General features: G+C 43.1%; 1 protein-coding gene across 2 annotated transcripts; it reads right to left on the bottom strand.

Moving 5' to 3' along the window:
* Window positions 1-2,153: 2,153 nt before the first annotated feature.
* Window positions 2,154-11,316, bottom strand: tfap4 (transcription factor AP-4 (activating enhancer binding protein 4)). Of its 2 annotated transcripts, none has more exons than XM_062408440.1 (7): window positions 10,940-11,316; window positions 7,281-7,446; window positions 7,065-7,163; window positions 6,771-6,941; window positions 6,513-6,656; window positions 5,360-5,548; window positions 2,154-5,260 (listed from the first exon to the last, which is right to left on the bottom strand). In XM_062408440.1, exons 1-7 carry the CDS (start codon window positions 11,026-11,028, stop codon window positions 5,102-5,104), a joined length of 1,017 nt encoding a protein of 338 aa, XP_062264424.1. In that variant the 5' UTR covers window positions 11,029-11,316; the 3' UTR covers window positions 2,154-5,101. The 2 variants fall into 2 exon arrangements, with proteins under 2 accessions (XP_062264424.1, XP_062264426.1); XM_062408442.1 differs by having other exon boundaries at window positions 5,381-5,548; window positions 10,940-11,312.
* Window positions 11,317-13,782: the final 2,466 nt, after the last annotated feature.

Below are 13,782 nucleotides of genomic sequence, written 5' to 3' on the forward strand. Positions count from 1 at the left end.
AGAATTACATTATTTTTAATATAATGTATATAATAATTAATTAAAAATATCATTATTTTAATTAAGGCCTTACAAAGAATGATGGCGTTTTAAATGTATGAAACATGCTTCACAGCCTCCTCGCCACAAACTAAATACTTCAAGCGAACAAGGGCGTGGGATTTGCGCGAGCTGTCAAACCCTTGCTCCAGAGGGAAGGCACAATGCTCACTTCGCTGCCATGTTGGCAAAGTCATCACCGGAAGACTGTGTGTGCAAGCGAGTGAGGGATGAGAGCCGAGGAGAGGGTACGTGTGGAACATAAAGACCCCTGAGTCAACCTAGAATCCCTAACACGGCTGAACACGGGCGGATTACCGCTTTATCACACCCGAGCAGACGCACTGTGGTGAACAAAATCTCCCAATTCCTCGGGAATCAACATCTCAACTGGAAATTAATCCCCAAATATGGCGGGAGTTTCTTATTCAGGCATTTCCATCCTGAATGAATAAGGAGGTGTGTCCAAACAATACAGCATGTTTATTTCATAAAGCATGAAGCCTGAGGAGCTTCACTGGTGGTGGGATCTGCTCAAGACGCATGGTGATTTGTTTAACAGTAAATTTGTGGATTTGATGACGTTTTTGAATTCTAGAGAACATTGATTCTTTGTTAACTGAAGATGGTCGACACTGGGATCGAGTTGTGCCTTCAAGTTGTCTTCTGCAGCGTTGATGCAGCTGTCTCTAAAAAATAGCTATTAGTTAAAAAACTGATGAAGCCTTGAGCTAATTAATTCAAGAACGTGATTTCAGTGTTTTCAAGCTCTCGCTAAGAAATGTGTCCTTTTCAGTTTTAGCAGCTGTGGTTAGGAAGTATGAAATCACATGTTGATCAATTGAAACCTGAAACTTCAAACACATATACAAGGTTTTTCTCGTGTTAACTGTTGGAGGACAACTAACAATATTTGCCCAAATGTATCTGTTTCTTCATAAACATTGCCTCGACTTATCTAGTTAATGCCATATGACTAAGTAAAGTAACAGAGTTTAAAAAAGGAGTTTATGAAAGTTATTTCAACCTCTCATGATTTCCTCAAAAAGTGGAGATGGAGTGTGGAAATAATCCGTAATGATGGTCTGAGCGTTCTAGTGAAGTTAAACTGTGGAAAGAGATGAGAGGGAGTGTCAGTAACTGCACTGTCTTCACTGTGCTCTCTGATTCATTCATTTCAACAGTGACAGAGAAAGTCGTAGCACACTTTCCACACCTGATGCACAAACCCAGACCATAAAGCTTCCCCTGAATCTTGAGCTTCCTAAAAAGATACACTGTGAACGGATCATAATACAATAATATCTTGACATTATAACTGGTTTACCAGCCATTTAAGAAGGTGATCTGTTTTATTTTGTGTTTCCCATGTTAATTTCACTGCGGCAGTGACCCAAGATTTATGTTTTGCTTCTACTCACCAAATCACAGTAGCCTCATCGTCACATTAATATGTAATCATCATAAGTAGTGCTGTTGTTTGTATAAAGGTAAGAAACAGGAATATAGTTATTTTATGAGCAGAGTGTAAACTGTGTGAATATGGTGAAGCTAACAATGTATTCTACAATGGAGCTTTAAATCTCTGTCTACACTCTCGTCACAACTATTCTTTCTTTGCATGATGTCACTTCTATCCCTAATTGTTACATATCCCATGTGTATGGTCCTAAATAAACTCCACATTTATCATATCAATCTAGGACTCCTTTACTTAACAGCCCGGCTCAAATCGCTGTGATATATTAAAAATGAGGAGTGACCGAGCCTCACTCGACACCAAACCATTCAAGGTATTTCTGAAGAAGTGTGAGGGTGTGAACACACGTCAGGGGGAGACAGCAGGAGATGCCACACACTGTCCACAGCGAAGGTTTTAACCGTCACAGAGGAGTTGGTCGATCTTAATTTAGCAATGAGCTGCAGAACTGGGGAGGGGGCTTTAAAATCGTGTCCGCCAATCAGGAATAGACACTTGTGCATAAACTGTGCAGCTTCAGTGACAGCCAACCACAACTTCAGCTGGTTATGTCATTATTAGTGATACAATAACGTACAAGCGAGAATCAACACTTGATCAGAACAGCAAAAAAATCCACACCTCGAAACCAATGTGTATAAAACAAAGTACAAACTTTATTATTCTGTCTTTACAAAGGCACAAGCCTCTTTATCCCCAAAACATTTTCTCTTAAAAAAAAAAAAAAAAAAACAACAACAAAAGCTTCTTGATGACCATATGCATTGACAGGTCTAACAACAACAAAAATAAAAAAAAAAGGTACAGAGAAGGAGAGGAGGGAGCTGCAAAATGTGAAGGGAGACAAGAGATATCGACAACAGGAAAACAGAGAACGGCATAACAGATCGCAAAAGAACAAAGATAAAGAGTTGAGGGGCAAACGGGACGAGATGTCCCAGGACCGGACATGGAGGGGGAGGAGGGGAAGGGGATACACAGCTGTGCGGTTTTTTATTCTTTACCTCAAGAGCTTCAGCTGAGGAGATGCCTCTTTTTACAACACAAAGAGGCCGACTCCAGTATAGTACAGTAAGTGCTTTGTAATCATGACGCCATTGAATGATCCCACGGCCCACAACGCTCATCCGACAATCTGATATGTCCACGTAACATTTCCTAAGACACAGAGAAAAGGGTGCAAAAACACAGATGGAGATAAAAACTATTCTGTGATTCAGCACAAGACGATCAAATGTAGATAACTGTTAAAAAGAAAAAGAGAGAAAAGAAAAAGGGCTCTACAAAATGCAGAGCATGCAAACCATATTTTTTCAACATCCAGGAATCCCCTGGATACAATAAGTACTGGGAAGATGTCCCATGATTCAATCTGACAGACGCCTCACTCATTTCAGAGGAGCTGACGTCAACATTTGCTTAAAGGGCAGTTCCATGATATAGGTCACGATAGAGAGGGCTGTGATCATTTGAACGCATCATCTGTCAAGCGATTCAATGCTTCCTCTATGCACTGATGCAGGAGATTCAGATAGTGAGTTTGTCACTAAAAAGCAGTGATGTTTCAAAACCCCTCAGTGGGACTAATGTCTACATATACCAGGTTTAACATTTCAAAATTAACCGGTTGGGGGAAAAAAACTAGTTTAGTTTTATGGAATGTCAACAATTCTTTGTGGAAATTCTTTTTTCCACACATCTGACAATGATAGTGCACACAAAGGGGCCAAAACAGCTTCAGATCTACACACGAGTACTACCAGCAGTCAGTATTCACGTCAAGTTTGAATACTTAACCGAAAGAACTACCAGGAGCACTTGACTGTAATTAGTACTCCAGCGACCTGTCTATTATTGAGGCAGAAATAATAATAAAAAACATACATAAGCGAAATAGACAAAATAACTTGGAATATATATATATATATATATATATATATATATAGAAGCACCCTGGGAGTCAAACATGCCCGTTTGAAAAGGCAAAGTGACAACCAGAGGGATTCCAGCGGCCACCGAGCGACGCAGATCAAGTGTTCCCACCCCAGGGTTGTGTTAAGGCTGGATTCACACAGTGCCTCGCTGCACTGTGCACCTGCTGTTAGTAAGGCAAGCTGTTGCCTCTCAGCTACGTCTCAATGGCGACCTTTCCGTTCCAGGCAAAACGACACGTTTAAAACAAAAATAAGAACTAGGCTGAAACATGTGAATAGTGCAGTACACTAGATCAAGCAAAAGAACAAATGATCTGTTAAAAGGAAATGCATAGAGCGTGTGTGGTCTACCCAGTCGACTCCACAGCACATTCAAACTGTTTCACTGGGCTTTTTCCTCGGGTTTGTAGCACACTCCGCTTTTGATAGATACATCTGGAACAAGAAGCTACACTGGTAGGGGCTGAAGAAAAGCAGCCCTTATGATTTAGGAAACACGTGATTGTATGTCAGTCGTTTGTGTCAGAGTTGTGCACACAAACATGTGTGGCTTAATTTCAAGGCAGACGTGAGTGGCGCTGTTGCAGACTGCCAGAGTCTGGGGAACCAGCGACGCCTCTGCTGATTCAAAGACGCTTAAAAAAGGGGGACACATACTCACACCAGTGGAAATCACTACAGAGTGTCCACAGATTAGCTTATTTAACAAGCCAGGTGCTCTTCTACTCAACAAGGGAAGGCGTCAGGAAATGTCAAAGCACTTTCTTTCTTTTTTTTTGTTATCAGGCCATGAGCAAAAAGGAAAACAAGCCAAATACATATGTGGGGTTTACTAGGAACCCAGCCCAGTAAAAAAAATGGTAACAGACAAACAAAAAGAACGAATAGAGTTGTGAACGATAAGTGCACTCTCTCCTCCCGAGCTTATTTCATTTCCTGTGAGCACCACATCAATTTTTGTGTGTTTTTCCATTACAATCGCTTTCACGTGCTGGTTGTTGGAGCCTCAGAGAAACAAAACATGAAAAAAGTAGACTTCACACGAGAAGCGTGACCTAATGTTTCATCTAGAAGCCCCGGGAACATGTGAAGTTGAGACTGTCTTGTGATTTCAGTGTCTCTCCATGCTCAGATGGGTCGGGATGAGACAGATGATTAAAAGGACGTCCGTCTTTACAAAAATGCTCTGGTGTCACGTGGCTTCAGCACCAAATAAAGGACGACAGCCCCGGTGGTTAGTGGAGCCGGTTCACAGACATTCGAAATTCTCATATCCCGTGTGTCAGAGCATTTATGGATCAGTCAGTGAAATAGTTGCTATCGTAACCTTTCTACAGATTAATGAATGAGATATGAGTGAGATAGCAGGGGCCTAGAGATAAGCAGAGAGCAGATGCAGAAGAGGCTGCATGTACGAGTGACTAAGTGTAAACCTATTTGGGCTGCCTATCACGGTACAACATGTTAAGAGTGCGTAGTAAAAGGAGGAAAGAAAATTAAAAAAAAGACGAGTGCTTCAATCTGTCTACCAGCCCTATTAATGTCCAATGATCAAGAGAGCTGTGGGTTTGAAGCCTCCCATAGCCCTGGTCTGCTCGGGCCTTTTCTGTTCTTGCTTGTACGGCGTGACGGAAACCGGGTGATGAACTCAGGGCAGCGAGCAGTCGTCCGGCCCGTCACTGTTCGAGGCCGTGTCGGAGCCCGCCGCGTCGGAGAGCCCGCGACCTGAGGTGACGATGACCGCCCTCCGCTGCTCCTCCTCGCCGACAGCACCCTTCCCCTGGGTGCCCTCGATGTGCTGGATTGCCTGGAGAGAGGCGGAGGGAGAGACGAGAGATTTCAGTGACAATAGCACCCTCTAGTGTTCAGAGCTACAAAAACCATTCCACTAAGAAATCCTTCTGACCTCCTTCCATTTTGGTCTTACTTGAACAATGGTGTCCAGGTTGTGTCGAGATGTGGACACTGTGTTGATGACTGATGCAGGTCCCATGGTCACCACAGTGACGTGATGGGACTGGGGAGTTTGGACTGGTGCTGGGACGATGACCGTGGCATGGTGTGTGGGAGCAGGAGGGGTCGCCGGCGCCAACATCTGGAGGAAAGAATCGATTATTATACCTTGGTCTTCGGAAGATAGGCCTTTTAATTGATCTGCATACATGAGCAGATAGCGGATACTAGTGATTCACCCAAATGTTGTCTGTGCCTAAAAAAACAGTGATGGAAGAAAATGGTCGTACTTTAAAATTTAGAGCAGATGCTTAATTTTCATGAACTTGCCATGATAATAGTGCCTGAGATATATTTGAATGAAATTTTATTGTATTCCCAGTAATTTGTTGTCAGATTTTACAGATATTGATTTTAAGGTCATATCACTCAGCTTTGCTTGGGGAGTTACAAAGTGTCACCTGACTAATCCTTATATCAGCCTTCGAATCGTCTTTCACTATCAGCGCCTGGCTGCCACCAGCTGTGGGGGGGCAGCCTGTGCATGCAGAAAAAGGATACTGTGGCTGTCGGGGACACGAGACAGGATGAAAGATGTGCACGCTGCTCATTTAAAGACGCTGTAAATGTGCCTGAGCTGTTGACAGCTTGTGTGAGTGTGTCCGTATGAAATCTATGATATCCTTTTATATGTCCATAAAATATTATGGCTACCCACACACAGGAGAGGGAGTTGAGTTTGGTTGCAGTCACTTAAAGATTTAAGAATAATGAACCCTCAACAAAATCAAATTAACCAAATATCGAAATATGATGGGGAAAATTGTCTAAATTTAAAAAGGAAAGTGACATCAGAAGACAAACATAATTCTAAATATTGGGTGATGAAATGAACCTATGTCAAATCGGTTTAAATTTGTTAAAACATTTTAGCAGAACCGGATCCATACTATATTATAAATAATCTTAAAGAATCTCTTTAAGCATGGATCAGGTGCACTGGACTCTGCGAAGTCTCCCATTTGAAATGTTCCAGCAGAGGGAGAATTCTCAAAAGGTTTCCGCTGTTTAGGTACGAGTCAGAATCATATGAAAAGGTTTCCAACCTGTGGGCTGTGGGCTGGAGTGAGGTCCCTCTCCAGCTGCTTGTGCCGATGAACGAGGTTCTGTTTCTGGGCCTGCTGCTCCTGGACCTGCTGGGCGATCGCTTTAAGTGTCTCTGGGTACATCTGTTCATCCAGGGAACGCATCTGACAATCAGCGAGTGAGATAAAAGGTTTACTTGCACGTCCCAAAACAATATCCAGCTTTGTCTGGATTCACAGTAGTTTAGGTTCTTTATTATGTTTCAAGTCATCCCTCACCTGATCTTCCAGCAACATCCGGACTGACCGCTCTTTCTCCAGCTGCTGCCGCAGCTCGATCATTTCCCTCCTCAAGTCCTCGGTCTTCTCCTCCTCCAGGATGTCTGGCGAGCCGATCCCTTCATCCTTCTCCTCTGCACGCCTCCTCTTTGGGGAAGAACCACTTAGCTCCTGGGGAGAGCGATGAGAGTAATCGTTGTGGGATGAGTACAAAAAGCCTTCTGTGCAAGGAGACAGAAAAGCCTGGACACAGCTTTTCTAAACAATTCAAGGCTTGGCACGGCGATGCTTTACTTGTATGATTCGCTTGAGCTGACTGTTCTGCTGCAATAGCCGCGTCTTCTCCTGCTCCAAAGCGAAAATGTAGTCTGTGGTCTGTTGCAGGATGGCAGCCTGGCAGGAAAGAGAAGAGGACTTATGTTACAGGCCTGTGATGGAAGTGAGGTGAGGTAAACCCTCCACAGCAACATCTAACTCCTCCTCCCCTTCAGGTCCGCCTTTGTGACTCACCTTGCTGAGCTTCTCTCCATCGCTGTGTGGGATGAGAGTTTTAAGTGACTGGAAGCCAGAGTTGATGCTCTGCATACGCCGACGCTCGTTGCTGTTGGCGATCTCTCTGCGGATTCGCCTCTCTTGGTCCCGGGCTGTTTCTGGAGTCAGAGGAATGTTGGCCAGACTGGGGAAGAAGGGAGAATGACGAAGGGACCATTACACGTAAAGCGCATACATCCACCAAAACCCAACAATCCCCTAAAATTCAATGACTAGATTTCACACGCTCATAGATATCAGTTCCCCAAATGAGCCGGAATCCTTGAATTACTACCTGGAAAAAGGATGAAAATATGGTGGGGGGAGAGAAAAAAAACATTTCTGGATCTGCACCAGAATGTGATCCAAACCGCACCATTCCACTAAGGTTTGCGGAAATCTGTTCCGTTGTTTTTATGTTATATTGCTCACAAACAAACCAACCAACAGACAGACAGGGGTGAACACATAACATACTTCTCTAATCCAAAGATAAAGACAATTAACCACTTAGTAAGAAGGTTCAGTTTGTTATTGCTGTGGTCGATTGTGTAGCTTACTTTTTTTTTTTGCATCAACCAACATGTCCTCACTTGGTCTCTTTCACTGCTAATACATGCGTTTGAAAGTTGTTGCTTTCCAAAGCCGAGTAGACGGAGATAAACGTTAGTAGCGAAGTTGGCAAACAAATTCTAAGCGCTGGCCTGCATGTCAACCTAATCCTCCCCGACTGGAGAATGCACCGTCTGCAAGGCTGCTGTCATCGGACATCTTAGCGTTTTCTGCCTTCCAGTTTGAAGTACTTTACAGTATACCCAAGAAATAATCCCCACCCACAAAAAAACCCAATTGAGGTCACAGTGAGGTAAACATGACAGCCTCTTGTTGGGGAAAAGTGCACTTCTCTAAAGGCTACATTTGCTGCACATTTAGTCAGTAAGGAATATGTATCGTCTATGCTTTGAATGATACAGAAAAACATCACAAACATCTGGTATTTACAGCACGTTTGTCGACCAACAACTCCTCCTCTGTGTGTGTGTGTGTGTGTGTGTGTGCATCATCACGCGTGCATCCTGCAAAGGTAACCGCAGGAAGGCATTTGAGAAACTCTTCTTTCACGCCTGACACAAGGGCCCATGTTGGTCTCCTTCCACACTTCTAATGGGTCCTTGAACACGAAGACTTGGAACTTCACTGATTATGTAGCACGACGTTTTAAAGGGTGTTAAAATGTAAAATTATAGTGTATATATACTTGGGGGAATGACCAAATTGCAAATCAGTACTTTTCCCAATATACTTTTTATGTGCCACATGTGCTAAAAAGGCATCAGGTGGCTTTGCTCTGACTGTTAATTAGAACAGCAAGTCGATAGTTAATATTACCAACTTCAAACTGTGAGGAAAAGCCACTATTTACTAAACACCGAGCGGAAATTCAAGACGAGCTTCCTTTGACATCCTTTGTATCAAGCTCAGTATCTCTGGGACCCTCTCCGGCCAGAGCTCTTATCTGTACTGACTCAGCTGCCACAGTACAAACACTGGGAACAATTGTGCAGACACAGATGAGAGGGAAGTGTGTGTGTGTGTGTGTGTCTGGACACACACGGTCAGACAAATACACACCGACGCTGCAGTGGCACATTCAGCAAACCCATCCACTGCCAAAACATCCAAACATGACCAACTGGGCCCAGACTCACCATATCACACAAACACAAACCAGTACAGAGGAACAGCCTGGGTCCCAGTGAGGGGTGGGCTAAAGCTTTAGACAACAGTTGAACAACGAGCCATCAGAACAGAGCTGAACTTATTGGTGAATGATTTATCCAGAAACTTAATCGATTTTCAAGCCAAAATGGCAAATATTTAATGGGAGCCCATCATCTCCACTGTGGGAAACAGCTTCCTCTTGCCTTGAATTATTGTATATTTGATATTTAATCATAATCTTGGGTAAGTTTCACCATTGTGACATTTTATAGTTTGAATTATGAATCAGCATATTAAGCAATAGGAAAGTCATTTAGTTATTGGAATGTAAGTATAATGCAATATACCTTATCATATTCTTACAAATTTATCAGTAAATATACTATTTACACAAATGGAAATAAACATTTATGGTGTAATTCTAAGAGAAGTCCAGAGGAATCATGGCACATTCAGGATATCAGGGGGAAAACAGAAGCAATATTGTAATGCAACTTCTGTTCCAATTAACTTTCTTTCAAGTAAATGATTCTGTTATCATTTATTCATGGAGATGGAAGTATAATGAAATTGATCAAATATTAATAGAAATACAAATTTACGTATTTATTATTAAGACACATTCAAATTAATTTACTGGGATGTGCATTCAGGACATTAGGGGGACTTTTTTTTTTAATTTAACAAAGCTTTTAAGTCATTGCTTATTGTATCATTAAGTTATGACATAGGAAACTTTAAATTAAATTTCCGTTGAGGTCAATTCTTATGTCGTAAAGCAAAGATTTATAAAAAATAAAAAATAAAATAAAAAAAAAAAAAACATAAAGAGGGGAGGGACTACATTTCCCAGACTGCCAGCGTCACTACCACCAGCAGCAGATCCCTCCGCCTCCCTCTCCAAACAAGGCTGCGGATGTATACACGAGGCCTTCAGCGAAACAGACCCACACACCCCCTTATTAATAACACCGCCATTAATTATCCTTCCTCTACAACCAAAGCTAAAATGTCCCTTCAGCGGAAACACGGGGAGGGGGGGGGATTTGTTTATAAAAGCCCCACAAAACGAGCTCCCTCCGTCGGCCACCACAGCGCCCGATCCTGCCGCCGCGCTCCGGAGCAGCCAGACTCTCCTCCGTGTCCTCCGCCATTACAACAATGCGGCAGGCAGCATGGCAGCGGTGCGGGGCGTAAAGACGCAGTGGAGGCGCGATCCAGACAAACGGAAACAACAGAAAAACCAGCGCCGCGTCGAGTAGGGGGACGATGTTTAGATACAATGTGGTTTCCACGTTAGCAGCGAGCGAAAATAAAGTGTGGTGCACGGCGAACCCACGACAGCCAGACCCCCCCCCCCCCCATCGAGCCCCAAGCATGGCCGCACTACCCACAATAACTTCGGATCGCTCGGAGCCAAACCGCGCAGCCCCCCCGCCACGTTGCGGGTCCGAAATAGACCCTTTCACACCGTGTGACACCGGCTCGTGTTACATGTGCCTTTCCTCCGCGGCCCACGGCACCCATGGTGGACATTCGGGGGGGGGGGGGAACATCGAGGACAAACGGAGCGGGGATGCGCCGCGGAGGGGCAGCGTGGTGCACACTGAACCACGTGGTTTGTGTTTGCTAGCCACAAAATGCATAGATTTCGCGGCCGATCGTGCGAAATAACCCCGCGGAGGGGATGCGGCGGTCCGAGCAGGAGCCCGCACATGGTCCGCCGCAGTCCGACCCCGGTGGTCGGGTGATAAACAGCGCCCGCAGCTCATCCCGCGAGTGGGTCGTGTACACAATAACAGATCGCATCAAGCGTGTTGCCTCAGCAGCGTATCTTAAGTGCGTGGACTCCGAGCAGATGACTCTGATGATAATAACACAAATACACACGGCACGCGGCGTGGGCACGTACGCACCTGCAGAGACCCCCGATCACTTCTTTCTCCGTTTTCCTGAAATGTTGCAGGGAGGGCACCTTCTGAGCTGGTACCATGAAATACTCCATGCTCGCCTCTCGCCAGTTTGGTCCCCCCCTCTCCTCACGCGAAAAAAGAAAAAGAAAAACAGCAAACAGTCTCTGTACAATAAATGATGGGGGGGACGGGGCGGAACGAATCCCGGGATCCGACGCGGGTTAAATCCTCCGAGCAGATGTGGAGCCCTCGCCTGTGTATTGTAGTAGTTCGAGGCTGCTGAGAGTTGTAATGTTACTCGACTTCCAGCTGATGGGGTTCCCTCGTTGTGTGTGGTGCGCTACCTCTCTCTCTCCCTGTCTCTCTCTCTCTCCCTCCCTCCCCTCTGCTTTCTCCCTCTGCATGGCCGTGTGTGTGTGTGTGTGTGTGTGCAGCTGATCGGATGGCTTTCAAGGCGGGAAACAGCTGGTAGGAGTCACACACACACGCACGCGCACACTCACACACACTGCACTACCAAAAGCCTCCTTCCGCAGAGACGGGGGACTGCATGTAAACAAAGGACTATTTTGCGCCGACGACAAAGCGCACATGTTCAGCTTTTACGTGAACAACAGCAAAACACGAACAGTGTATTCATCATGAAAATACACTAAACTGTCACATTAAATAAACACACTTATTATCACGCTGTAAAATAAAATAAAAAATATATTTTAATTATAAAGCAATGCTGCGCATAATCGGGATAATAGCAATAAGGATGACATCATATGAGGTGTGAAAATCATTGATAAAAACAACTTCCTTCCGCTGTAATTAAAATGAGCATTGCATCTTTCGATGTTGTGTCGAATAAAGGGGCGGATCCTCCAACAGCTGCGATAAGCGAACAAGAGGGATCAGCTGACGAGTTGGCAGAGCTGCACAGCAACAGCGCACCAGGGAGGGCTTTTAAGGACAAACACACACACACACACACACACACAGGCACACACACACACACACACACACACACACACGCACTCAGCTCACCATTTTGGGTGTAACAGAGCCAGGAGGATGAGATGTTGTGGACAGAATTGCAATTGGTTTCATCTCGAGGTTCTCATTGGAGCAGCTACAAGTTGTCAAGCATTTCAGTCGATCACATCTCTGCTTGGTCCTCAGCTGTTCACAGCGAAATCACCTTCTTCAGTTGAAACCATGTCAGACGTGTATTTGAAATGTAATGAGCGATATTATTCAAATCGCAAATATGATTCTCAGTACAATGTCAATGCTTCAATCCATTAAGTGGACATACTCTCACACTGTACAGTATATCCCCTCTTTAAATTCAATTTAAAATGTAATTCCATCCACATTTTTCTATATTTGTATATCCCTTAAACTTAAGCATGGCATGTTACTCATTATTTACTGATGTTTTTTACACTCTTGCTGCTGTAATACAGTAAATCTCCCCATTGTGGGACTAACAAAGGACTTATTATCTTATCTTATGTATAAGAATGAACACAGACACCGACTTAGTCCGTGGAATTACAAAGGAAGATAAAATATACATTGTGACACAGAATAAGAATCTGCTGCATATCTGTTGATATTGCCAGTTTGCATTGGCACTCATATTTTTATTCTATTCAGATTTGTGTGGTGCCAAATCATAACATGTAAGATACATATATGATACAATACATTGTAAGATGATTCAAAAGTCATTTTAAATAGTCAGGTTAAGATCTTAAAACATATCGAGGAACCCAGCAGTTCCCACCACGAACAAGCCTTTAGAAACTTTGAACAGAGAAACCTCCCTCTTGAGAAACGTCTGGTGGAACCAGACTCATTGTTTGTTGACATCTGCCTCGACAGGTTGGTTGTTTAACTGGACCTTGGAATATTTTTCAGACAAATAAAACAGAAGATTATTATACTTTAATTTCATGGACATAAATCTTAAGGTCTTATTATTGTAGCCTGGACAATACCCAAGGTTTTCTGTCCAACTAAAACAGCTGAGGTCAATATGAACACTCAAGTCCTGACGAGCTGGACCCTGTTACTGCTCATCATAATAAAAGGTGTAAAGAACATTCAATTCATCCATGAACCTGCAAAAGAGAAATTCAATAAATAAAATGCAATCCTTAGCTGTCAATATGTTTTTTTTTTTAAATCATTGGCCTACAATACCACATGCTGCTTTTACTTATATAAAAGAGAACAGAAAGAAAACTCACGCCGATGACAAAGATGCGACACTGAACCAAAACTCAGTTTACAACTTTAGATGTTCTGCCTTGTTGTAGATGAATTTATCTTACAGACTGTAAAGTTGTTAAAACAATCATACTGCAATGGGAAGGCCTCTGTGTTAATAAACACAATAACAGGCTTATAATTAAGTATTCTACATATGTTGCTTGTATTAAAGTAAATCGTCTCAAAACGTCTCTGACCTTTAACGGCCTTTTTGAGGGCTATGGGTGCAGTTTAGCTGCTTGAGAATACATGCACATGTTATAGGAAATAGTGCAAATCAGAATCAGAAATACTTTATTGATCCAAGGGAGAAATTGTGTGAGTGAATTGATTTTATTCAGATATCTCACTATAATTTGGACATTTTTGATTTGTTGTTTTGTTTAGTTTGTCTTTACCACATATAGCGGCAAGTGTCCTTCTAAATGATTTAATTTATGGACGTGTATATAAACATTGGTGTTACAATAAAATTACATTTAATGATCTACAACTTGATGATAATAACTTCATTTGAATAGAACAAACAGCTATTACAAAGTTCACAAAGAGGACAAATAAAAACAAGACTACAAAAC

This window comes from Platichthys flesus, chromosome 16 (genome assembly GCF_949316205.1).
Source record: "Platichthys flesus chromosome 16, fPlaFle2.1, whole genome shotgun sequence".
In the NCBI taxonomy this organism is placed as follows: Eukaryota; Metazoa; Chordata; class Actinopteri; order Pleuronectiformes; family Pleuronectidae; genus Platichthys; species Platichthys flesus.